Raw genomic sequence first — 27,800 nt, forward strand, 5'->3', positions numbered from 1 at the left:
GAGAGGGGAGGCTATTCCACACTTAAAATTCTAAGCCTATCTCTAGTGAACACCCAGCTCGGTCACCGTTTCCCCCAAAGGACCAGGGGCCCTTCTAGAGGGCGTGGCCTGAGAAGACCCACCCCCTTCCCCACCCGCGGCTTCCTGGGGCGGGGCTCCAGAGGCCCCGCCCCCAGCCCTACTCTGGGGTCGACTAGACCGGCGCCCCCTCACCTCAGGGCTCTCGGCGCACAGACCAGGCAGGGGTCGGAGGACTCCGAGCCTCCCTCACTGGCCACCCACGTCCCGCCTGCCCTACGTTGCTCCTCGGAGCCCGCGGCCAGGGCCTCACGCCCGAAGCCTCGACGTCGCTGGCTGCGTCTGAAGCGGCGGGTGGTGTGAAGGAGGTCCCCGGAGGCCTTCCTCGCGCCCCCCTGAGCCGGGTGACCGGTGCTCCGCGCCCACGCGCGCTGCCACGCCGCGCCCCGCCCCCTGCTCCCGAGTGACTTCGGACTCTCCAGAGGACACGGCGAGCGGCTGACCTTATGCCAGACTACGACGAGACGACCGCCTTCCTGGGCGAGTGGGGCCCCTTCCAGCGCCTCATCTTCTTCCTGCTCAGCGCCAGCATCATCCCCAATGGCTTCACTGGGTTGTCCTCTGTGTTCCTGACAGCGGCCCCGGAGCACCGTTGCCTGATCCCTGACACGGTGAACCTGACCAGCGCGTGGCGCAACCACAGTATCCCGTTGGAGACGAAGGACGGGCGGCAGGTGCCTGAGAAATGCCGCCGCTACCAACTGGACACCATCGCCAACTTCTCTGCCCTCGGGCTGGAGCCGGGAGTGGACGTGAACCTGACCGAGCTGGAGAAGGAGAGCTGCCTGGATGGCTGGGAGTACAGCAAGGACGTCTTCCTGTCTACCATCGTGAGTGAGGTAGGTGGCAACTCCTGTCAGGGTTTGGTGACACCATGGGCGACGGTTGTAGCCAACCGTCCAACGCACAGGCTCCCTGGTGATGGGTGGCCCAGGAACATTTCATGAGATGACTTCTAGCCACAGGGTACCCCTCAGAGTACAAGTGTCAGGCTGGCCATTCGTCCTTAGAGCCACACTGAAGAGAGAGTCCAGAGGATGCTGCCCCTAGGTGCCCTGAGACCCTGCGTGGTGGGACTTTTTCTAGTGATGCGATTCAGAGGGGCGGAGTTAGGGCTTGGTCCAGAGAAGTGTCGCTGCCATAGCCTCTGTTCAGAAAGGAAGTATTCTTTGCAGAACTTTTTAAAGTTAAGAAAACACGTGTCCCAAACTCTTCCCTTTCTCTAGTTTCTCTTTCTTCCCTCATCTATCCTCACCCCAAAATGAAGTCTTGCCCATGCCCCACGAGATGGATTTGCCCTCAATGGATTGTTATTTCTTAAGGACACTCGTGTTGAAGATCTCTGTTCAGGGTGATTTGATACGGAGTCTTTCCCCACGGTGTTCTGAGACGAGCTCACCAGAGAGGTTGGTTAGGGCAGGTAAGCGTCTCTGTAGAGCAGTGGAAACCTAATTCCTCATCCCATTTGCACTTTATTCTTAGGTGACTTTGACTCTTTGCAGTCACCCAGCTGGGGATGTGGCATGCTGTTTGGGAGAGTTAGGCACCAATAGTAACTGCCTGGAGTCTCAGCAGTACTGAGTATGCTGACAATGAAAAGACTCTTCCATGATGGTGGTTTGAATGAGAATGCCCCCCCCCCCATAGGCCCATATATTTGAAGGCTTGGTCCCCCACGGGTGGAACTGTTTAGGAAAGGTTAGGAAGTATGCTTTGTTGTAGGACCTGTGGCCTTATTGGAGGAGGATATGTCACTGAGGGTAGACTCTGAGGTTTCAAAAGCCCATGCCATTCCCAGTTACCTCTCTCTCTCTCTGCCTGATGTGTTGTCTGAATATGTAAGCTCAACTCTGCCTGCCTGCCTGCCAGTCTGTTCCCATGCTCCCTGCCACAATGGTCATGGATTTACCCTCTGAAACTGTAATTAAGCCCCCAATAAAATGCTTTCTTTTATAAGTTGTCTTGATCATGGAATCTCTTCACAGCAATACAAAAGTAACTAAGACATGTCATCCAGCTGTAGGTTCACTGAGTCAGAGATGAGGATTCACCAGTTAGGCTTCCTGGGAAAGAAAGCCTCTCAGTGAGTCAGGCCATTAGGTCATAGGCAACAAGAAATGATAATGGGAATATATAGAAAGGAACAACGGAGAGAGGCTAGGAGTCCAGGTGTAGCATTGAAGCCTCTTGGAGGCAGGGACTGAGTTTCCCTCCTTATGAGGGCACCACAGACCCCAGGTATGTTGCTTCAGGGTAGATTCTGAGAGCAGTACCTCTACATGTATTTTATGGATGTTTGGAAATTTGATGTCCCTCAAACCTGTGCCCACCTGCTATATAAGTCATGAGAGTGAAACCTGAGCTCAACTGGGGTTTTTGAACCTAGTGACATGCCAGGTCTGTGCATCACTATCTAGCAGAAATAATGAGATAGGTAACTGAGTGCAATAAATTAGGAATTGTGAAAAGATGCTGGATGAGAGAGATTTTTATTGGAATTTTTTATTGAAATAATGAACGAATAAATTTTGTACCTTTTTTAGAAGGTATAATTACTAACTGATAGACAAAAGAGAGACTTGAAGAGCCACAAAATTGGCTGTAATGTTTAAAGAGAAATGTGATTCCTCACGCCACTGGCTACAACTTGGCTCTGTGTGTGTCTAAAACCAGACAGTGAGGTTGGACAAAGAAAAAGTCCCTACTTAGGAGGTCAAAGAGCTTTGTGTGTCCATGTTTCAGGAAAGATTGGTGAGCTATGTGATTGTAGACTGGCCCCTCTTCTTGCTCATCCCTGGCACACCTGGAAATCTTCAGACCTGCCTTATCATAATTCTCAATCCAGGACTACCCCTTCCTCTGAGAACCTGGGTGATTTCTTAGGTTGCTGAGCCACCTGCTCTGTGGTTTCACGGAAACTCAGCCAAGCCAGCAGGCAGAAAGTTTTCTTTATCGCTTTCTGGTGCCTGTGACTTAGGACTCCTTCAGATGAAGTCTGGCATGGCTCTGCATTGTCTACTCCATGCCTGTCTCTGCTTTCCATAAGTTTCTTGCCTAGGCAGTAACAGGACTCCAGGGCACTCTCTGCTGTTCCAGACTAGCTTTTCCATTAGCCTTGTCTCTTGCTTAGATCGTCTTGGAAAATGGGAATTCCTTCTCGCTGTTATCCACAACCACCTAGATGAAAATTCCTAGCACCTGGGTGGTAGGGCTGGCATGAGTCCGAACTGTAGAAGCCAAAGACACCCAGGACCTTACTGCCTGCCTGTGCTACCCCCAAGCCCATCTGTCTCTGTCTCTTTTTCTGGAGAATCACAGATCTTCATTCTTACAAGCCCCAGTGTTTCTATTATAATATAAACTGGTATTTCCCTATGGTAAAATAAGACTTATTTTTATCTTGTTTTCGCTGGACAGGAGTCAACATTTTTTTTCACAGAGGCTTTTGATTATTTGAAATATTTAATAATACTTTTGGATATAAGAAACTGGTTTATTACCTAGAAGCTGTGCTTTCTCTCTTACTAATGTCAAATAAGAACTGCCACGTAAGGTGTTAGAAAGAAGCAGATTCTCTTTAAAGGCATAGCCTTGAGATTCAGGAAAAGGCAGACTGAACAGTCAGATGCAAAGAATGCCCAATGCTTATGGTAACATCTTTGCCATTGCTTCCGAAGGGTCTCACTATGAGTTCCAGACAACCCTGGAGTTCACTGTGTAGCCCAGACTGGCCTCATATTTATGATCCTCTTGCCTCTGTCCCAAACACTAGGATTATACATGCACCACAACACCTGGCTCAGCGTAGGTTTATTTTAAAAATCTGTGGCATGGAAATGTATATATTTCCTTGTCTAAGATTGGATGGCAGTGCTAGATTTCCCCTTCTGCATTTTTTTTTCAGTTTAGGACATAGCCTATATTAAATAGTATTAGGATTGTATTGTTTTGTTTTCCTTTGTTTTGTTTTTAAGCAGACTAGAATTCATAGGCCCTAAGTTCAATCCCCAGGACCATAAAAACAAATACATAAAATGAAATAAAAACAGAAAAGAACACAAATACTTTAAAAGGCATTTTCACAATATAGGGATGTGTTGTAATGTTTAAATTACCAAATTCTTAAGGGCTTTAAAATAGTACAACCTAAGAAGGTATCCATTAGATGGTGCGTATTGGAATGTGTGTCTCACCAGAGTCAACTGAAATGGGCTTTAAGTATGGCTTGGACTCCAAAGACTTAGTATGACAAACGGGATTAATGATTTTTTGATAAGAATCAAATGCAGGGGCTGGAGAGATGGCTCAGCAGTTAAGAACAGTGGCTGACAGCTGTTCTAGAGTCTCCAAGTTTGGGTTCCCCTCTTAGAGCTCTCCAGCCATGAAACTTGACTCATGGCCAGGTTTGCACATCCACCCACCAAGTAGAATCCCTGATGGTCTGGTCTTCCAGTGCTTTAGTTAGAGCTGAGTAGCCAGCTGAGTACAGGAATACTAAGTCCATGGCTAAGCTCATCAAGCAGGGATACTTAACTCTAGAACTCAACTGTAGAACCTTGTGTACATTTCCATTTCCTTTTTCATCTTTCTCCTTCAGCTCCTCCTCCTTTCTTAAAAGACATGATCTGATGTAGCCCAGGTTAGCCTTGATATTAACTTGTAGCTAAGGATGACCTCGAATGTTGACATTTTCATCATTCTTCCAAAGACCTGGGATTATACACATGAACCACCATCCCTGGTTTGTGCGGTACTGGGTGGGGATTGAAGCCAGGGCTTCGTGTATGCTAGGCAAACACTCTACCAACTCAGCTACATCCCAGCCCCATGAGTGGATTTCTTGCCTAGCTTGGATGTATCAGTCCCCAACCATCACAAGGGACATGTTAATAACAGCTTCCAGCAGCTTATCCTTCATGCCATCTTTGTTGCATCAAAATTAGTACATTTTAACATTTTTAAGAATGACAGGGGGCTGGAGAGATGGCTCAGCATTGACTGCTCTTCCAGAGATCCTGAGTTCAATTCCCAGCAACTACATGGTAGCTTACAACCATCTAGATCTGGTGCCCTCTTCTGGCACACAGGTGTACATGCAGACAGAACATTGTATACATAATACTTTTTTTTTTTTTAATGACAGTGGCTGTAACTTAGTCTGCGGCACACAGCTTCACAGAAGCTCAGAAGCTGCCTACCAGTGCTGATTCCTTCAGCTTTATGACCCCACCCCCTCCCAGTCTTGGCTTTAGCAGCCATGTGTGGATGCTGACTATAGGAACATTTGTCCACCTGCCAGGTATCTGGGTGCTGGCACCACCAAGGCAGGTGGAGCCTGGAGGAAATAGAGCATCTGGGTCCTGATGCTCAGGATGCTTGACTCCTGCTGGTCTCTGCTTCCTCCTTGACCTGCAGGGCCTTATGTGAGGTTGGAAAACCAATTAACACTTGATTAGCAGTTAAAACCCAGAATCCAGACTCCCCATCCAGAGCCCACTGGGTTTAGTCCTATTGGTGTGTGGCATCAGGTATTCCAGCTCAGAATATCACAGGGACTGAGGGGCCATTGGCCTTGGTGGGAGCCCAAGCCAAGCTGAAGGATCAGGTTTAGACAGAACACCGTAGGCCCTTTGGCCTCAATCTTTTGCTGGATGCTTTGGCACTTAGGTTCCCTCAGTTCCAGTGGCCTGAAGGGCACTGAGCAAGGGTTCTTTCCTCTTGCACAGCCCTCGGGCTCAGTCTGGAGTCTTAGAAGTCAGCACAGCAAAAAGTGGCCTTGCTAACTAGAGGTCAGTGTCTGGGTAGAGTGCTGCTGTTTGCCCCTCCCCCTCCTCAAACTGAAGCAAGACCTGGGAGAGGGAGAAGCCACCTGCTTTCTCTGCCTTGCTGTCCAGGTGAGTCATTGCCTAGCTTATTGAGCTCATATACTCAAAACATTCGGGGATGCAGGGGATGCCAATTCGTTTTCCAAGAAGCTTTCAACTTCAGAAAAGGAGTGAGTAATGCATCCCTTTGCTCCTCCTACAGTGGAACCTGGTGTGTAAGAATAACTGGAAAGCTGCATTCGCCACCTCCTGCTTTTATGTGGGTGTGCTCTTAGGCTCCTTCATTTCGGGACAGCTCTCAGACAGGTAAGGTGTCCAGTACTGATCAAGGAAGTGTGTGCCTGGACTTGACTTCAATTGATGGTGTTCTCTTAACCCAGGGCCATCCATTTCAGAAGCAGCAGCAGCTATGTCTAGAATAGACTTTATATCAAGGAAAACAGGCCAACAACTTCCAACATCATTCCCTAACCCTCACTGAACAAGGAAACCTGAGCTAGCTTAGCCATGTATATCCATGGTCCAATACTAGTTACTTTGCGGTGATTCACTTCTGCACAAGTGTGGCCTCCTTTCCCTGGGAGAATATAGCACTCTCCTGTCCCTGAGAGGTTGACACTACACATGTATGGAAGACTGTCTTGTAGACATTAGGCAATACCATGGTGGCCACTTCTGTGTTCCCAAGAAGATCAGTTTTCCTTCTGAGCAATGTGAGAGAACATGGTCCCTCTAGTCCGTGGTGCTGTGAGGAGCAGAGCTCTGGTGTCCCTTGGCCTGCGGTTATGGCACTTACTGTAAGACCAAGAGAATGAATGTTATTGTTACAAGCATGGTATAGCATCATTTTAAAGCTGTTATCTAATGTTTGTTAACAGCTCGAGAGAATCAAAAAAGTCTTTGAAATTAAAGCATTGGTGGTGCACACCTGGAATCCCGATATTCAGGTGGCTGAGACCACACGATTGAGAGTTTAAGATCATCTTGGGCTACTCAGTGAGAATTTGCCTCAGAAACCAAAAGTAATAACTCATAAAATCATATACAAAATTATATACAAAAGGTTAGAGATTATATATGAGGTTTGTTTCTTGTTTTTGCTATTTAATCAAGGTCAGTAGCTTCAGTAAAGCTGTCAGAAGGTTCCATTATACTATGTCCCTTTACATGGAGCTTTGGAATCTATCAAGACAGTTGAGGTCAGCAGAGAGGACTTCAGCAGATCCTTGGTCATGGTGGTACTGAGCAGATACTCCCAGACCCAGGAGAGGGCGCTGCAGCATCCTCCTGGCCAGCTAGGAGGTGCACAAAGAAGTACAGTTGAGACGGAATGTCATCCTGTCTGGGGAGCAGAGCTGCATCGCTCTGTCACGTACACTCAGGGTTATATGATTGCATGCTTATAGCTGTGGGTCATTCATCAATACTCAAAAATTTTGTTTTTTGTTGGTTGTTTTTTAAGCTTGTATTTACTACTTTGTGTATGTATAATGGAGGAGTGGTGTGCATGCCAGAACTTACATTTGGAGGTCAGGAGAAAACTATGGAATCCCACTTTTGGCATTAGTTCCAGGGATGCAACTAAATTCATGAGGCTTACACAAGCAAGTACTTTACCTGCTGAGCAATTGTCTTGCTGGCCCTTGTTTTTTCCGGGTGGTTTTTTTTTTTCCTCTAGCTGACCTGGCACTTGGTATGTAAGCCATGCTGACATTAAACTGTGGCAGTCCTCCTGCATCCCCTTCCTGATGCTAGATGTAACAAGAGTCTACCACCACTCTCATCTAATGAAAACTTACACAAGTGCATATCTCATTAGATTCATTTTTCAAGAGTCACCAAGTGATTAAAAGCAAAAATACTCAACTGCCACCAGGGTACATTGGACAACAGTAGAATGCCAAGCGCTGGGGCACACCCCTTTAGTACCAGCACTCAGCAAGCAGAGGCAGGTGTTTCTCTGAGTTTGAGGACAGCCTGATCTACATTGTGAGTTCTAGGACAGCCAGAGCTACACTGAGAACCCCATTTCAAAATAAATAAATAGATAAATAAATAAATAAATACGTCAATTAGCCTGTGAGCATAGATTGCCAGCTCTGGCTGAGCCTGAGGTATTGCCCTGTTGGGGAATGATGCTTCTCTTCATCTAGTAACAAGCATCAATTGAATGCTTTTTTTTTTTTTGTTATCAAATATGTAGTATGTAATATGTGCCAAGCTCTGTTCTAAGTACAGCCCACCTTAACAACCAAATAGGTAACCATATCCTCACAACCCTCTGACAAGATCTGTTATTCGAATTTTATAAGTGAGGAAAGTAAAACACGGGGGTTAGGTTATGTCCCTGGGTTTACATAGCTGGCAAGTGGCAGGCTATGTTGAAGCCCATAGCTCTTTGCTCCTCTGATTTTCTGGACTACTGCTGAAGATCTCTGCTCACCTAGAACTTTGGCAAGTCCCTTTGGCAAGGCAGATAGATTCAACTTACTGAGGAAGTGACTGTTTTCCTTGGCCATGGGAAGTGATACCAGAAAAGGTCAGGGTGCATGCACCACCACACCCGGCTGTTTTGTTTGGTTTTTGTTGTTTTATTTATTTGTTTGTTTTGTTTTGATCCCCAAGAATTAGATTGGGGGCTAGAGATACTGCTCATACATTGAGAGCACTGGTGGCTCTTGCAGGACCTGGGTTCAACTTCCTACAGAGAGGCTCACAACCACCTGTAACTCCATCTGTAGGGGATCTGATGCCCTTTTCTGGCCTCTGAGGTCACCAGGCATACATATGGTGCCCAGGCATATGTGTAGGCAAAACTTGTACTCATAAAGTAAAATTATAATTTAAAATTTTTAACTCAAAAAAAGAAGTTAGATTGCTTGGCTGGTGACCTTTTACCTTCTCAACAGGTAAATGTGCTTGCTGCCAAGCATAATGACCTAATTCAGTCCCCAGCCCTCATATGGTACATAAAGAGAATCAACTCACACAAGTTACCCCCTGATCTCCACATGGCTACATCCCAGTAAATAAAAATGAAAGAAAATTTAAAACAAAAAAGTTAGAATTGTAGCCTGGGCTGCACGTCAGTGTAGAACATGGGCCTAGAATTAGGTTCTCGGCCCTGATACCACAGAAGAAAGACTCAGGTTCATGGCTGCTCCAGCTCACTACAACAATAAAAGAGCACACACAATTACCAGGCAGATTTGTTAACACATTCCATATTTGACCACTGTGACTGTTTTATGTTTATCAAACTGTGTGTGATTATCTATTTAATTGTGCAAATGATAGGAAATGTCTTATCATGTTTATTTCTAAAACCCCTCTTCAAAATGGAAATAAAGTTAAAATTTTTAATGTGAGAGGAAATATATTCTTTATCTTAAAAATGTCAAATTGTCAAGGGCACCGACATTTGTAAAAGAAACATTAATAAAACTTAAACCACACACTGATTTCCAAACATTAATAGTGGGAGACTTCAACATCGCACTCTCACCAAAAAAAAAAAAAAAAAAAAAAAAAAGTCAAATTGTTACACAGTTACGCATTTGGTTTTTTTTTACATGTGTATTTTTAATCTGTAAAAATTATGAATATGTAGATTTCATCATAACAAATCTCTTTCTATCCTCTACAGTCATTAGCATCATTTTGGCACTGCCTTTGAAACAGCCTAGGTGTCCTGGAAATTGTGGAATTGAGTGTCAGCATGGAGACTAAGAGAGCAGAGCTAACCTGGTGCCAGTCCTTGAGGCCTGAGAAAGCCCCTCAGAGTGGAACTGGTTGCTGCTGCCTCTCCCACCTGCTTCTCTGTGATTCTCCTTTCTTCCCCAGGTTTGGTCGGAAGAATGTGCTGTTTTTGACCATGGGTATTCACACTGGATTCAGCTTCATACAAGTCTTCTCTGTGAACTTGGAGATGTTTATAGTGCTCTATACCATTGTTGGAATGGGTCATATATCCAACTACGTGGCAGCATTTGTCCTGGGTATGGACATTAGGTTGGAGTTTAGTTCTAGTTACTGTGTTCCCCTTTACTGGAGACAGATTATGTTGTCCCTTGTGGAGAAATTTGCTAGAATTCCCTAGTAAATAATGTAAAACCTAAGTTATCAGCTGAGAAATTGGGCCTGGCTATGGTTCCTGACTCCTGATGTCCAGTTCTTGTCTGGCTCTGACTTGGGCCTCTTGGCCTTATTAGCACTTCAGTCATTAACTAGGTTTCACCACTGAGCATCCCTTTTTAAAGGCTTGTACAGCTCATGCGTAGGAAGCTGAGGAAAGAAGGAGGCCCACCAAGGGGAGATGGGCCATGACAGGCAGCATCCCCAGGAAAAGGAGCTGCTGCAGAGCATTGGTGGCTGTCAGTGTCTGCTAAGGAGAGTGAGTTGAGCAGGCCAGTTCAGGTTTTGATCAGAGTCTTCTCTGACCTTCAAGGCTCTGACTCAGACAAGCTACCTTGTTCCCACTGGAAAACTTCTAGTCTCCCTATTTGGAAGAGCCTTGCTCTAGCCAAAGAGATCACTGCATTCCTTCAGTTTGTATTGTAGAAAGGATTACTATTTTCTTTTCACAGTTACTAGAACATTTTTTTCCTCAAAGGGGAATAGTTAGCATGTGTGTCTTTCTTTAGTAGTGATTTTGCCTTTGGTTAATTCTTCCTTGTGTAAGGACTTACAGGGGCCTAGCATCTTTAGCATGTGTCTGAGGATGATGATGACATTTTCAAGAGAGCGCTGTTGCCTAGGGAACTCAGAAAAACACCCCAGGAGCAAATCAGAGCAGACTTAGTCTAGATGCCACCCCTCCCAGAGCCTAAGGACATAGAGCTAATTTTGGCTCCTTCCTTGTCTCTATGTTGAAAATGATACCATAGAAGATTCATAAGGAAACGACCCTAATTAATGATTAACTTGATTCCTCCCTTGTTTTGAACAGGGACAGAAATTCTTTCCAAGTCAATTCGAATTATATTCGCCACCTTAGGAGTTTGCATATTTTTTTCATTCGGCTTCATGTTACTGCCTCTGTTTGCATACTTCATCAGAGACTGGCGGATGCTGCTGCTGGCAATCACTATGCCAGGGGTGCTGTGTGGGGCTCTTTGGTGGTGAGTGTGGCCCTGCCCTTTGGGCTGCCTACCCTGTGGGGTGGGGTGGCTTCTGTCTCATGTCCAGTAGAAGTCAGCAGTAGTTCCAAATCGCAATTCTAGAACCCAGAAGAAGGAAGTGACTGTTATTTAGAAATCAGCTCAGAACATCTCTCCATACTAAGAAAAGCCAAAACAACAAAGAATCCAAAAACATAAGTGGCCATCTCCTCTGCCCTGTTCTAGGTTGAACTGAGAATTTGCTGCAAGCAGATAGGGACCAGCTGAACCTCTGGGAAGTTCTCAGATCCCAACAAAGCCTAGGCTGCAGCTGCTGGATGCTGAGGCCCCAGGCCATTGTGTGTTGGGAGGTAGAGAGGGAGAGCTCCAAATTGAGCTTCCTTGAGCGGCTGTGCAGAGGAAAGCAAGCGCCAGCTGTGCTCCAACAGATGGGGATTGGGCAGGCAGAGCAGAAGCCATTCTGAGCCAAGAACGGACCCTGTCAGGAATCACCCCTTAGGCTAGACTAAAGTGACATCCTCATCCTGTGCACATTGGAGAGCATCCTGGAGAATAGTGGAAGAAGGAGAAACAATGCATCATGGTTCCTCATTATGACAGAGAAAAGAGGGCTGCCTGGTCACAAGGTTAAGGAAAATATGCACCAAGACTCCATACACCAAGTCTCCAGCCTTGGTAGCCATGCTGTTCTATGTAGAGAGACTGACAGGTCTATTGACTAAATCAGCTATGGAGTGAGGGAAAATGGACATGATCGCTACAGAAGTTTCTGTGGATCTCAGGGACAGAATAGAAGAAAGCAGGATCTGGCGGAGCTAACTCTCAGCAGAAGCCAGGCATCAGGCCCCCATCTTGTACCTGTCTCTTTAAAGCCATCACTGCACCATCAGTGCAGACATGGCGGTGGGGATCCCCTGGGATGTACAGCACGCTTCAGGTTCTGCTCACTGCAGTCAGTGCTCAGCAGAGCTCATGCCTCAGGTAGTTATTGGGCCATCTCTATTTCTGGCTTATGAACACCTGACATTCCACACACTTACCTCTGCATCTGAAACCTCATTTCCCACCTGTAGTTGAGCCACGTCCAGCCTCTGGGGGAGCAGGGGAACAGGAGGCCTCACGAGATTGACTGCACATGTACTTCCAGGTTCATCCCCGAGTCCCCCCGATGGCTCATCTCTCAAGGACGAATTAAAGAGGCAGAGGTGATCATCCGCAAAGCTGCTAAAACCAATGGGATCCTTGCACCTTCCACTATCTTTGATCAGAGTGAGGTAAATGCCACGTGGAAGCCGGTAGGAGACTCACACTGGCCATTTTAGGTCAGCAGCATATAGCAGCACAGCTCACAGCAGCTCAGTCCTTGCCCTACCCAAGCCATGGCCACCCCTAAGGCAAGGGCTGTTAAAATGCAGACGCTGACGGAAAAGAGAGATGATGATTCAGTCTGTAAAGTTCTTGTCATACAAGCATGAGGGTCTGAGTTCAAATGCCCAACAACCAACTAAAAGCCAAGCATTAAAAAAAAAAAAAAGCCAGAGCAGAGTGTGCCTGGAGAAGTCACATCCCAGTACTAGGAGCACAGAGACAGCCAGCTAACCAGTCAATGAGAGACCCCGTCTCAAAGATAAGGTAGAAAAGTGATTGACAATGACATCCCAGGACAACCTTTAGCCTACACACATACATACACACTCAAACACACACCCACAGTACATACACGTATGCACCCATGAACATGTATACACACAAAACTCAGAAGATAAGAGCAATGGGTTCCAACTACCTAATTCTCTCCCATGAAGTTTTGTTTTTGTTTTTGTTTTTTGGCATGCTTCCTATATTTCATAATGAAGTAATCATATTTTTTAACAATTCCTTTTTCTTTTATTTATCTATTCATTGATTCATTCACTAATTTATATATTTATTGCATAGATTTTTACTATGTAATACTGAGAGGTCTGAAGATCTCTGGATAGACCAGGTAACCCTCAAACTCACAAGGATCTGACTACTTCTGCCTCTCAAGAACTAAAATTAAAGAGATATGCGACCATCTCTGGCTTACCCAGTACTTTTAAAAATCAGTACCTTTCATGAGAAAGAGGCCTCCATCATCTTTAGCATTTTGGAAAGTTATTGTTTCTTACACCTCAATGATTGTCATCTGAACATAATCAGAGTGTTGGCAGATATGCACTCAGCAGTTCTGTCTCTCACTGGTTTCTTACCCTTCATCATAGATTCAGGTCCTTTCTAATGGCCGCCTCTTACCTGTTCTCATGCACCATGAGTAATTTCTTGCAGTGTATGCACCAAGCATGTTTGAGATGCTCTGGACTGATGAAGACTTGGGCCTTTGGTTTTAGGCAGCCAAGGTGCTGATAGCCACAAACAGCCCTGCTATCGTTTAAGTGGTGGCCCAGCGGCAGCAGTCATTCAGCATGTTCAAGAAGGGCTCTGAAGCACAGAAGTCAGGGCTGAGAGCGTTTTAAGTGAGGTGACTTTGGTTGCATTTAAGTCAGAGGATCAGTCTGGGTGAATCTATAAGCCTCGCTGAGGAAACGAGACTGTTACAGTAGAATCTATGAGTGGCAAGGTGACCTTTTGGCCAACTACTGAACTGGTAAAAACAAGCTCCCAAGCTGGGTTACCTAAGAACACAACTTCAGTGTATTTAGACATGTGGCTTAGTGATGGCCTTGGCTCTGCCGAATCTCATAGGAAGTTAGTCTGGGGGAAGGGTGGGTCAGTTCTCCTGTTTTCAGTTAGATTTTTTTTTTTTTAATTTCTGGGAGAAGACCAGTAACTACACAACATGAGGACTCACAGCATTCATTCCACTTCCATATCAGCTGAGTAAAATACACAGCCTTTTCTTTTTCTCTGACCAAGAGAACAGGGAGTCAGCCTAGCACAGGAATTCCTGAAGGCCTCCCTGGGAGGTGGCCAGTGAGGAGAGGCAGGATGATGCAGTGAGGTGGCTGTCAGCTTGGGCCTCTGCAATTGCTGTACACCTCTCTATCTCTCATTGGTTTTCATTCCAGTTTATCATTGACTAAGGCTGCAGGGGGCTTGGATGTCTCCTGTGAGTCTTTTCAAGGAAGAACCTTAGAATTCTACCTAACTCTTGAGAAGTAGATAGTGAAAATGATGGGTTCCAGGTATGTGTCGATATGAGGCAGACCTCCAACTCTTTCCCCTTCCTATACCATTAACTATTTTCTTCCTGCAGTTACAAGACCTTAAACCCAAGAAGGCTCCATCACATCATATTTTTGATCTGATCCGAACCAGAAATATCAGGATCCTCACCATCATGTCCATAATGCTGTGGTGCGTAAGTGAGACCTGCCTGAGCCTCACCCACTCTCAGGACTCCTGTCTGCAGATGTGCCTCAACCAAAGCTGCAAGCTTTGTGTCATCACGTGACACAAGGATGGCAGCCACAGGGACGTAACTGTTTTTAATGCAGTGGAAATCCAGAAAAGGAGAAAATGAGCATGGAGGCTGTTTGGGATCTAGGATTTTCACAAGATCCTTGCTTAGTTGTTCCTGTCCCTTGTCCCCTCCTTCAGTAGATTATCTGTGGTACATGGCCAGAAGGCTGACAACTCTACTGTGTTCCTGGAGACAGAGGGAGCTCCCCTACAGGGGGATCACGTTGTCTATCATTTGCACATAACATGCACATCTTACTCCCTTCCCTCATCTGGTTATTTCTTCTTAAAACTGTTCTCTGTTGATGATGTCCATACTGGCTGGGACAGTCAGGGGTTTGAAGAAGGGCCTCAATGAAGGCACTTTATTCTTTAGGTTCCAGAGGCTGCTAACAGCTTTCTGGAAACATGCAAGTGAGGTATGGCTCTTCTGGCATGTTCATAAACCAGTGGTTCTCAATTGTCCTAATGCTGTGACCGTTTAATAAAGTTCCTCATGTTGTGGTGACCCCAACCCTAAAATTTTTTTCATTGCAACTCCAAAACTGTAATTTTGCTACTGTTTTGAATAATAATGTAAATATTTTTAGAGCTAGAGGTTTGTCAAAGAGATTGGGAAAGAGGGCTTTTGTAAATGCTTAGATGTAAGATTTTAATGTTGAAATGGCAGTCAGGACTTTTTCTCTAGTGAATAAGTCAATGTGAACTATATAAAACATTTTTGCTGAGAACTTTCTTTGTGGGAGGTTCTGATGGAATAAATCAGCAAAGAATTTACCCAGGGAAAGTTTACTTTTGTGCTGTGAAGGCACAGCGTGAGGTCTACCACTGCCCTCCCATTCCCTGCATCAAGAGCAGATCAGAATTCTCGAGGTGAATGTTTGTCAAGGTGTGTGGGTCTGGAGAGATGGATGCTGCTGCTCCAGCTGTCTTCCGTGCCCTGTTACAGGATGACCATATCGGTGGGCTACTTCGGACTTTCTCTTGACACTCCTAACTTGCATGGGAACATCTATGTGAACAGCTTCTTTTTGGCGGCTGTTGAAGTCCCAGCCTATGTGGTGGCCTGGATCTTGCTGCAGCACGTGCCCCGGCGCTATTCCATGTCTGCCTCCCTCTTCCTGGGTGGCAGTGTCCTTCTCTTCATACAGCTAGTGCCTTCAGGTATGGACTACATTGATTTGTAGACCTGAGTCTTCTCTGTTTCACTTCCCTTGAACCAAGCTATCATGGCGTGAATACAGTCAAGACCATTACAATGCTCCCTTAAAGTCAAGAGATGCTGTCACATAGCCAGAGCGTTCTTCACGGCCTGGGCTTTGTTCAGTGTGAAGAAAGCAATGAGCTGTTGGTTAATGAAGCTCTAATGCCAAGTTAACATGGTCATATATGTGTCCTCTCTGTCATCCTGCTATTTCTCTCTTACTTTGCTATTCAAGGAATAGCTGGAGGGGGAATGCATGGAGGATGCTTCTAGTGGAAAAGACAACAAACAAATTAGATGCTGTTATTCTGCAGATGTTGTTACTGTGTTTGAGCAGAAACAAAGGGAACAGGAGCTCATCTAAAGAGCAGTCATGGGTAGCACCCTGAACAAGAGGCATTCAGTAGAATTAAATGAGGTAACAGAACACCATGAGAAAGTCAGAACATTTCCAACAATTTGATAGAAAAGAATGAGCAAGCCACGCTGGGTCGTGCCTGTAATCCCGGCACTTGAGAGGGAGGATGCAAGATAATCAGAAGTTCAAGGGCATCCTTGGCTATCTAGGGAGTCTGAGGCCAACGTAGGTTACATGAGACCTTTAAATAAATACATACATACATACATACATATATACATACATACATACATACATACAGACAGACAGACAGACAGACATCAAGGCTCTGACAGATATTGAGCCCAGTGTGCTTCAGGGCAACAAATGAACTAGTAATAAGGAAAGAAAAGAAAGGTCTCAGAGTCTACAGACAGGATTTGGCTGGTAAAAATACCTTGGTATCCCACTAGTGGCCAGGAGAAACCCTTCTGACAACTCATAGAACAAATGGCAAGTCTTCATTTGTCCATTACGTCCCAGAATCATTCATGCTCCTGTGGCTTTTGGAACCTGTGGTAGTCACTTTGAGGCCTGTGACACTGAGACCCTCTTCACAGGAATAGCCCATTATGTGCCAGAAGGAACCTAGGAGTGGCTGTAGTGGCTTTCACCTGAGTTCAGAGTGACCAGTGGACACTTCCCTATACTCACCAGGCAGTGAAGTCAACTGAAGGATCATCCCTAAGTTCAGATGGTTTATAGAGTTTTTCAATGATTTTATTGCACTTATTTGGAGCAGGGAGACATGTTTCTCAGCACACATGTAGAGGTCAGAGGACAACTTGCAGGAAGTGGGAAGAGTAGATTCTCTCCTTCCAGTGTGTAGATCCTGAGGAGCAAACTCAAGTTTCTAGGCTTGGCTGAAAGCTCTGTTGCCCACTGAGTCATCTCAGAGGCCCAGATCTATGAACTTTTTGAGTAGACTACAATCATGAGCTGAGCTTGAACTAAACTCCCCCTCAGTATCTCATTCCTAACACAGGATGACTTCCAGAAGGCAGGTGGACTGGGCTGATTGGGCACTTACCATCTCGGCCTCTGAGTTGAGGAACAGCTGTATGCTCACATAACTGAATGTCCAGTCTCCATTTAGTAATTCCCTCAGAAATCTTAGCCATCCTGCTATAGAAACTAACCAACTTTCTCTACCCCAAATCAGGGAGAAATGGGAAGAGAATTCCTCAGGGGCAACCCTTACACTGATCCCTCTTGCCTTCGCTATCTTTCTTTGTCTCCCCAGACTTACGTTATTTGTCTACTGTCCTGGTGATAGTGGGAAAGTTTGGAATCACCTCTGCCTACTCCATGGTCTATGTGTACACAGCTGAGCTGTACCCCACGGTGGTCAGAAACATGGGTTTGGGGGTCAGCTCCACAGCATCTCGCCTTGGCAGCATCCTGTCTCCCTACTTTGTTTACCTTGGTAAGTACCGTGGTGCACCGGAGCAGTGGAACAGAAGCTCCAAGCAGCCTTAATGTGAACTGGAGAACAAGTGCTGTAGTCAGCAGGATGCATCAGTTACTGGATCCCTGGCTTGGAGAGGGTTCCTTTCCAAAGGTAGTGTGTAGACGCTAATTTTTAACTCTTTTGGGGGAAGGAGTCCTTAAAGCCTGTACCTTGCTTCCAAAATCCCCCCAATCCTAGGTAGTAGAGAAAAAAGTTAGAAGGGACAGGGAACATAGGCCTTTTTAGACTTAGTTCTGACTGGTGAGGGTCACTGGGTTCTTTGGAGAAATACAAATCTCAGTCATCAGGGATTCTAGCAGTCCAGCAACAGCAAATGGCAAACATAGCTGGAGGAGCAGGCAGCCTTCTTCCTCCTCTTTCATTCTCCTCCAAGCTTTCTTCCTCTCTTTCTGGGCTCTGGTATTTATACCCTCTCAGAGTCCTCGGAATTAAACTAACTGCAGTTGGCAAAGACCACACCCCTCTCAGAGCTGGTCAAGGCTGTTATCAGCTGTGGGAAAATTAAAAGTGTCTCCATATCCCCCACTTGGGATTAACACAAAAACCTGTTTTTATAACATAACTGAGTTTTTAAAGAAACCAAAACTTCCACTACATATCCCCCATTTTATTTTTTTTAAATGGCATTTTTTTCTCTAACACTAATAAACTTTATACAATGAGAAAATTATCAGGTAAGAATTACATCTACAAAAATAAAAATAAAAAAAGAATTACATCTACAACATCCAGTCCCTTTGTATTTGGCACCTTTGGAAAAAGTATTACGTTATATATCCACCCTGGTGAGTCCAAAGTTCTATACCTAAGTTACTTTCTCTTATAACCTTCATTTATCTACCAAGAAACATCTTTTTAGACTTAAAAATTGTCTTAGTTCAGTTGTTGAATATTAATATTTACTATTGATTTATCTTTTAGTTAAACAATGGTTATTCCTAAACCAGCCATATATCCAAATCACCATACAGAGACCAGGATCTATTTCATTAACCTAGAGCACAGTGCTGGGCAATAGTTACTCCATCCTAAACCTCTAAACCTGCATAGTTTCCTCCCATTCAGATTTCCCACATTATACTTGCTTTTAGTCATATCTTAGGTCTGGTTTATCGCTCCTTATGATTCCAAGTCCTCTCCTGCCAATCTGTCCTCTCTTACTCCTCCCCCTCCCTTCCTTCTCCTCCCCTCTGGACCAGGATGTCCCACCCTATTCTCTCCATTGCACAGCATTGGCTGGTTGTTTAATTGGCAATATAGAGAACAAATGGTGGCATGTTTACACAAACCTGAGACAGGTGATGCTTAGGATAAACACCACAATGCAATTGAAACCAGATAGTGGGGTAGAGAAATCAGCATTTGAATGAACAAGGGTAAATTGTGTACATTCCACTAGAACATTATACCAACATAGTTCCTAAACAACTAAGCTCAGTAGTCTTCAACCCCATCAAAGATTTTAGAAGAAAATAATATTACCTAAATATATAGGAAGTGTAGAGCAAATAGCTTCCAGAGCAATAGAAATGACAGAGAAAGATGACTGCCTGGACAGTCACCAGAGATTTCTCAATGTCATTAGGGCATCCAATCTTCAGCCTACCAGCCCCAAATATCTGACAAACTTTTCTGTGAAGCAGGGATTTTGAAGGAAAGGCCTACTTAGGGTCTACAAAGTTAGACTATCAATTTCTCAATGTCCTGCTTGTTCACAGTTTGGATAGACTGCTCTTGGCAGATTTTTCTTTAAACCTTCACTGTTAACATTGTGTTTTTCATAAAATTTTGAGGCTCCTAACACACCTATTATTAATAATTGGTCAATTTCCTCATTTCCTTGTGCCAGTGGACCTGGCAAACTGTATGAGACCAAATATAAGTAATAGACAATGGATAGTTTCTACTTCTGATGGCCTGTTGCAACTGCATAAATAACAAAGTTAATTCTGAGTGATCAGGAATAAATTCAAAAGTTTCTATATACAAAACAACTCTACATATTGAGAGTCAGTAATTATATTAAGAGATTCAGGAAAATCTAATAATACCATAAGTATTGCATACAACTCTGATTTTTGAACTGAAGTTCACCTTGCTTATTTTGTCTGACTTATAAACTGCCATTCTCATATTGTTTATATCAGAATGTTATGCCCAGTTTGTGAGACCCCCATAGACCACCAGGAATTGACTCCGCTGCAAATACATGAGGGTTTATTGTATACGTGCTCAAACCTGGGTTGCAAACTTCCTGTGGAAGCAGGAGAGGAATGCGGCCCTGCAATCTGGGGAACAAGGTTTTTAAAGGGAAAAAATGCAAGCAGGGAGTTACATGCCTTGGCGTTACATGATTGGGTAAGGGAAATTGACTTTTGAATTGATTGGTTTACTTTAGGTGCCAAGACCACAAACAGTCTGGCCTGGCCATCTGGGCTGGTTTCCTAGCAACTGTATCTCTAGTGGGCAGGAAATGAATATAGTAAAGTTAGTTCCTTTCCCCAGGTGGCTGGATGTGTCTACACCAGGCTAGCCTTCACTCAGGCCTGTATTCCAAACCCAAACTAATACCCAAAAAAACAATTTTCAATTCTTTGGTCTCTCAAGTATAGAATGTAAGTGCCTCAAGAATTGGTGTCCTCTTTAGAATACATGGATTAATCCAGTTAGTTCTTTTTATAAACTGTAAATGTTTGGTTTTAGGATATTTGTTATTAATTTCTTCCAAGTAGTTACTAGAAGCTCTTTGCCAATCTTCATTGATTACCCACAATAACATGATCTCAGCATTAGTAAAGAGTCACTACAATTTCACCTGGTTCTGTTCCTAATAACTGATGTAGTCTAATTCTAACTTTTATAATTAATTCAGAAATCTTTTCTATGTATGTCTTCAAATTTTTACTTTATGTGCTAAGAAAATCAATTCCATAATATTATCTTCTCTTTGTATAATGAGCCCAGTAGGAGAATGACTTGAAAACAACATAACCGAAATACAATTAAGTTCAGGATCAATTTGAGCAACATAAGGATCTTGCAGTCTGTTCTACGAGAGTTAACTCTTTTTCTACCTCAGCTTCTGCTCAACATCTTTGACTATTTAAATCTGAATCTTCTTTTAATGCTTGAAATAAATTACTTAAATCATATGTAGTTAATTCAATTGTAGGCCTCAGCCAATTAATATCTCCCCCTTTATAATTTTTGGAAATCATTACTAGTTTGCAACTGATTTCTATGACTTTGTACCTTTTGTGGTCAAATTTTTTGTTCACTTATTTTATAACCCAAATAGCTAATAGAATCTCCTCTCTGTATTTTTTTCTGGAGCAGTCTATAACCCCCAACATGGCAGAGTTCTTTGTGTTTCCTTAAACTTTTTTCTAAAGTATTTTCATCAGAATCAGCCGACAAAATATGATCCATGTAATGGTAAATAGCAGATTGAAAAAATTGCCTACAAATTGTTTCTAGCAGTTGTTTCGCAAAATATTGACATAAAGTTGGCCTATTTAACATTCCCTGTGGTAAAACTTTCCAATGGTATCATTTTATTTGACCACTACCGTTAAAAGTAGGTACTGGTTAAGCAAACCTTTCCCTGTCCTGCTCATGTAAGGTAATTGTGAAAAAGCAATCTTTTAAATAAATTACTATTACATGCCATGACCTAGGTAACAAAGAAAGTAAAGGAATTCCAGGCTATAAAATACCCATTGGTTGAATTATTCTAGTCACTTCTCTTAAATCTGTTATCATCCTCCATTTTTCTGATTTGTCTTTTACAACAAACACAGGGAAACTCCATGGGCTGGTAGGTTCTTCTGTGTGTTGAGCCTCCAGCTGCTCTTGTATCAGTTGTTGAAGCCTGCAATTTTTCCTATCTTATGGGCCACTGCTCTTGCTACACAGGTCTGTTTGATATCCACTTTAGGGGTAAGGTTGTTGGTATTTCAGCAGTGGCCCCCTTTATAAATTTGGAAACTCAATGCTTGTTATGTCCTGTGTTTGGACAATGGACACAGCTTGTGATTGTTTTTTATTTCCCATATTAATACCTTCCCTAGGAGCATCTACCTTCATCCCTAATTTCATGAGTCTGTCTCTGACATTATAAGAATGTTAATTTGAGTACCCCATTGTGGTAAAAGATACCCTCCCCATAAATTTATAGGTATGTCATCCACATAGGGTCTCAGCTTCCATGTTTGCCCTTCTTGTGTCACACATTTAATCCATCAGACACGTTGTCTTATTTGAGATAATATATCAATTCCTATAAACTGTGTATAAACCTTCTGAAGTGACCATTCTGGATTCCAAGACTTTTGGGAAAGGATCATGACATTAGCTCTTGTATCTACCTTAGGTCTCTGATCATTAACCACTGTTTGCCAGAACACACATTTTTCAGTACTTTCAAATGCTCCTGTTTTTTCTGCTGGAGCATCTTTGCCCTTCATGTAAGGAAATGGCAACAGCTAAGCAATTCTATACCCTGCATTAATTTACATTTCCTTTTTTATATATGCCATGATTTTAATTTCTTTCTTGCAATACCCATCTATACTGTCTTATTGTGAATGCACAATAAGTCCTTGAGAAATTAATCTACTTCTTCCCAAGATCATTCCTACTGTCCCTGAATACAAAGGACATAAACATCAGTGCTCATTTTGTAACATTCAACTTTTGGGGATAGGGTTAGAGGTTTATCCATAGCCAGATATGAGGCCACACTGCTTTCAGTACCATGCGTGAGATCAGCAATACTTAATTGCCATTTAACTGCCTGCTTGTTATCTCCTTTGGCTGACCAAAGGAGGTATTTTTTGCTGTGGGGTCTCAAGCGGACAGGCCCCTCAGTTCATTTCCTAATGGCAAGGGGTTACCTTGTGTGTCTCTTGTTGTGGGTTATTAATATTTATTATTGATTTATCTTTTAGTTAAGTAGCAGTTATTCCTAAATGAGCTGTATACCCAAATCACCGCACAGAAACTAGGATTTATTTAATTAACTTAGAGCATAATGCTGGGCAATAATTTTTCCATCCTAAACCTCCAAACCTGCATAGTTTCCTCCCATTCAGATTTCCAACATTATACTTGCTTTTAGTCATATCGTAGTTTCGTTTCATCTCTTCTCGTGGTTCAAAGTCCTCTCCTCCTCATTTTCACTCTCCTACTCACCCACTCGCTTCCTTCTCCTCCCCTCTGGACCAGGATATTTCACCCCATTTTCTCTATTGCACAGCATTGTGGCTTGTTGTTTTATTGTCAATACAGAGAACAAACGGTGGCATGTTTACACAAACTTGAGACAGGTGATGCTTAGAATAAACATCACAATGCAATGTCTGGATTGAAACCAGATAGTAGGGTAGAGAACAGCATTTGAATGAACAAGAGTAAACTATATACATTGCACAAGAACGTATACCAACAGTGTCTTGGATTCACACTCATTACTACAATGTTTTCCCTTTTTACAGCACCTACAAACCCTGGGAAACCTGGTCATCCCATTGCTATGAGTATTTCCCCAGAGTTAATGCACCTGCCATTTTGAGCTCTAAAGCTTTTAAGCCATACAATTTCTTTGTCAATGGCCAAATTCACCACAATTAAAGCACTGAGTATTTTGATATCTGAGGCTTCTAGCTATGGCTTGTCCGATGATATTGGCATGATACTCCTTGGAGCCAATATCAGTTTCGTCTCATATCCATTCATCTGTTGGTGCTATTTGTGCCTTTAGTGGTCTAATTATATTTAGTATTTGCATTCTCAAATACCAAGGTCTCTATCAATACCTTTCTGGCGTCAGAGTCTGATACAGCTTTATTTACAACTGTAAGGAGTCTGTGAAGGCTTCTCCAGAGCCTTGTACTTCTTAGTAAAATGAAGTAGATCTTTCCCAGGCTCCTCAACCATATTCCAAGCTCTTAAAGCTAGCAAGTGATATTGTTCTATAATGACATCCTCAAATCAAATTTGTTCTGTAGGTCAGCATAACACCCTTCACCATTAATTATCTCTAACAACATTTATTCTCCTTGCTATATTTTGTTGTTGTATTTTTGTGGCCTCATCCCTCCACCACGATAACCATTGCTATTTCTGACTGACTTCAAGCACAGCTGAAATCAATCCCTTCCAGTCTTGTGTAGCCCGGTACTTAATATTTTTTTAACACATGGGGAATGCATTTTGTAGATTTTTTTTTGTTTTAGTTTCTTTTTTAATTTTTTATTAATTACACTTTATTCACTTTGTAGCCCCCATAGTTCCCACCCTCCTCCCCTCCCAACCCGTCCCTTCCTCCTCCTTCTCCACGATTGCCCCTCCCCAAGTCCATTGATAGGGGAGGTCTTCTTTTCCTTCCTTCTGATCCTAGTCTATTAGGTCTCATCAGGAGTGGCTGCATTTTCTTCCTCTGTGGCCTGGTAAGGCTGCTCCCCACTCAGGGAGAGGTGATCAAAGAGCAGGCCAATCAGTTCATGTCAGAGACAGTCCCTATTCCCATTACTATGGAACCCACTTGGACACTGAACTGCCGTGGGCTAAATCTGTGCAGGGGTTCTAGGTTATCTCCATGTGTGGTACTTGGTTGGAGTATCAGTCTCAGGAAAGACCCCTGTGCTCAGATTTTTTGGTTCTATTGCTCTCCTTGTGGAGCTCCTGTCCTCTCCAGATCTTACTATTTCCCACTTCTTTCATAAGATTCCCTGCACTCTGCCCAAAGGTTGGCCATAAGTCTCAGCATCTGCTTTGATAGTCTGCAGGGCAGAGCCTTTCAGAGGCTCTCTGTGGCAGGCTTCTGACTTGTTCCCTGTTTTCTCCTTCTGATGTCCATCCTCTTTGCCTTTCTGGATGGGGATTAAGCATTTTAGCCAGAGTCCTCCCTCTTCATTAGTTTCTTTAGGTATATAAATTTTAGTAGGTTGATCCTATATTATATGTCTATATGAGTGAGTATATACTGTGTGTGTCTTTCTGCTTCTGGGATAGCTCACTCAGGATGATCTTTTCCAGTTCCCACCATTTACCTGCAAATTTCATGATTTCCTTGTTTTTTATTGCTGAGTAATATTCCATTGTTTACCACAATTTCTGTATCCATTTCTCAGTTGAGGGGCATCTGGGTTGTTTCCAGCTTCTGCCTATTACAAATAAAGCTGCCATGAACATGGTTGAGCAAATGTCCTTATTGTGTACTTGAGACTCTTTTGGATATATGCCTAGGAGTGGTACGGCTGGATCTTGAGGAAGTGCTATTCCTAGTTGTCTGAGGAAGCGCCAGATTCATTTCCAGAGTGAATTTTGTAGATTTAAAATGCTTTAAATCGAACATTTCTATTGAACACCATGTTGTCTTATATTTATGACCAGCATCATTAGCAGGCCATGTGCTGCACAGTTCCTGGAAAAACTGCTGGTGACTTTGTAATCCCAGGCAACTCCTCTCTCTGGCAGCACACTTGGCTCAAGATTAACCCTTTTGCCCTGTACAGCCTCCTGATCTTCCCTGCCCCTTGCCTCAGGCAGGGGCTCTGGGCACTTGGCAGCAGAAGTGTATGGATCAGGGTGGGAAGAGCAGTAAACTCTGGCTCCCAGTTACCAGGTATGAACATTTTTTTTTCTTCCCTCTCTAGCTCTTTTTGCTTTCCAAGTGCTTCAGCCTCTATCTAAAAACCCTTTAGTTGCACAGCCAATTCTGTAATCCTTTTCGAAACAAGAGAATTGAGTGACATTTCCGGTTTTCCTTTTTTTTTCCTTTTTTTTTTTTTCATTTTTTGTTTCTCAGACCCCTCCATATTCACTCCCACCTTTTTCAGTTGTTCAGTCATTCTCCCAACCTTTTTAAAAATGGAATATAGAAAGAAGACAGCAAAAACAGAAAATCACCCCTGGGAGCAATGCAGAAGAGAATCCAGCAGCAGTAGGTGCCATTTTGCTGACCTCCTGAAACAGTATTTTCATTCATTCATAACTTGCCCTCTCCTCTATGACATTAGAAACCAAGTTTCCCATTATGTATAGCCATGTCTGGGTGCCACTTGTTGATGCTATTTTTTTTTATCAATTTTATTTGGGGTACCTTATCCCTCTTCCTCCTTTCTCTACTTCTTATCTCTCCTAATACCTTCCAACATGCCAACATTAGGTAGGAGAGAAAGGAGGTTAATGAAAGAGGGGACAGAGTTCTCTTTAGCTACTTCTGGCTATTTAGTGTCATCAGGTTCTTTAGGGCAATACCAATCTAAGTCATCAGGATATCCAGCAGTCCAACAAAACAGCAAACGAAGCAAACAGCAAACCATCATAGTCTTCTTCCTTCTCAGAGCATCCCTCGAGGCCTCCTCCTTCTCTTGTGGCTCTGGTATTTTTACCCTCTCAAAGTCCTCAGAATTAAACTAACTGCAGCTGACAAAGACCACATCCCTCTATGAGCCCCACAAGGCTGTAATCAGATGTGGACAAACTAAAAACATCTCTGTATCCCACACTTGGGATTGAAAAAAAAGCCCGTTTACATAACTGAGTTTTTAGAGAAACCAAAACTTCCAGTGCAGTAATGTGGAGAAAGCACTCAATTGCAAATAGAAAATAACTCAGAAACCAGCTAGATGGGGATGAGAAAGTGTGCAGATTCTATTTCAGTCTTCCCATATCACAAACTACAACTTCTTTATCCTAAGAAATGCTTTAGAGAGTCAGTGTACTTTACTGGAGGAACTTCTTGGAGTTAGGAACATGAAGAGACTCATCTCCATTCAAGATGTCTGATGGATTAACAGTTGCCATAACTTAGAACACTTCATTCATTTAATGTATATGCAGAGGTCAGAGGACAATTTAGAGGAGTCACTTCTTTTCTTCCACCATGTGGATCCTGGGGATCAAACTTAAGTCACCAGGCTTAGCAGCAAGTATTTTAACCAGCCAAGCCATCTCCCTGGCCCCCACTTTACTTTTTAAGATACAAGTTCACTGAGTTGTGTGAGCTGGGCTTGAACTTGCTCTGTAGCCCAACAGCCCTTGAACTTTTGCTCCTCTTGCCTCAGCCTGCCGAGTAGGTGGCATACAAGCCTGCATTGGCACACTTACTTGGGAGGGTGTTTTATGCCTGTAAAGATCTACCATTTGAGCTTGTATCTACCAGGACAAGTTTCTCTGGCTCAGAGAAGTGCTCCCTCCTGGCAGCTTCTCCTCCTCTGCACATCTGTGGCTCTGGAGAGGACCTGCCAATGTCCAGAGAGTAGCAAGTACTCTGCACACATGCTACATGGCTCTAATAGGCAATGGGACCCTGTCTAACCTGCATGCATAACAAACTGTGACACATATGTAGAGGGAGAAAGTTGTTCCTGTCCTAGATAAATACATTGTCTTCCTTGAAATCCCTGCAGCTTGCTGTCTCTTCCTCTATACCTCTCCTCTGTCCAATGTGGTCACTGCCTGACCTCTGGATACATCTGTGCTAGGTCTGGGCTCCGAGACTATCTAGATGCCAGACTTCACTCGGGCAGCCCATGCTTTGGGAAGCGCTAGAATCAATAGGAAGGCAAGTCCTATATAGAGTGCTGAGAGAATAAAGGGCCAGAATGAGACCAAGTCTCACTGTAACCTGGGTTCTCTGTTCAACCACAGGTGAGATAAACCGCTCCCTGCCTTACATCGTCATGGGAAGTCTGACCATCCTGACAGCTATCATCACCTTGTTTTTCCCAGAGAGCTCTGGGGCTCCTCTCCCAGACACCATTGATGAGATGCAAAAGGTCAAAACGTAAGAGACCTCCCTCTGCAGTGTAAATGGACTGAGTCGGGTCCTGTTGGGGTCTTACGGCCCCAACTGCTTGAGGTCGTGCTCCCTGCACACTCTGTCTCCCAAACAGCTGGACTGCTTTAACCATGGTGCCGTCTAGAGCAGGAGTATGACTTTATGTGAACATGTACATGCCTGTGAAAGCAGCAGCTCTTGTTTAGCACAGAGACTAGAAACTTAAGAATCCACCGTGTGTGTGTTTGTTTCTCCAAAACTGCCTTGCTTGTTTTGCAACTGGTAGATAGCTTTATACAATCTGTAAGTGACATTTGTCTTGCGTGTTTTGACAGAATGAAACGTGGGCAAGCCGTAAGCCACAAACACGCCTCAGAAGGCAAGAGAGCCAAAGGCCAGAAACCTGGAAAGCACAGCCGCTCAACACTCCCAGAAGCTGAAAAACTAAACTGAAAGACTGCATATTGTCAGAAA

General features: G+C 43.7%; 1 protein-coding gene across 1 annotated transcript; it reads left to right on the top strand.

Moving 5' to 3' along the window:
• The first annotated feature begins 197 nt into the window (after window positions 1-197).
• On the top strand, window positions 198-27,800 carry LOC110548780 (organic cation/carnitine transporter 2-like). The gene is made up of 10 exons (XM_060363720.1): window positions 198-917; window positions 6,106-6,209; window positions 9,747-9,901; window positions 10,852-11,023; window positions 12,171-12,297; window positions 14,262-14,362; window positions 15,417-15,631; window positions 17,312-17,494; window positions 27,197-27,332; window positions 27,662-27,800. Exons 1-10 carry the CDS (start codon window positions 525-527, stop codon window positions 27,777-27,779), a joined length of 1,704 nt encoding a protein of 567 aa, XP_060219703.1. The 5' UTR covers window positions 198-524; the 3' UTR covers window positions 27,780-27,800.

This window comes from Meriones unguiculatus, chromosome 11 (genome assembly GCF_030254825.1).
Source record: "Meriones unguiculatus strain TT.TT164.6M chromosome 11, Bangor_MerUng_6.1, whole genome shotgun sequence".
NCBI classification, from domain to species: Eukaryota; Metazoa; Chordata; class Mammalia; order Rodentia; family Muridae; genus Meriones; species Meriones unguiculatus.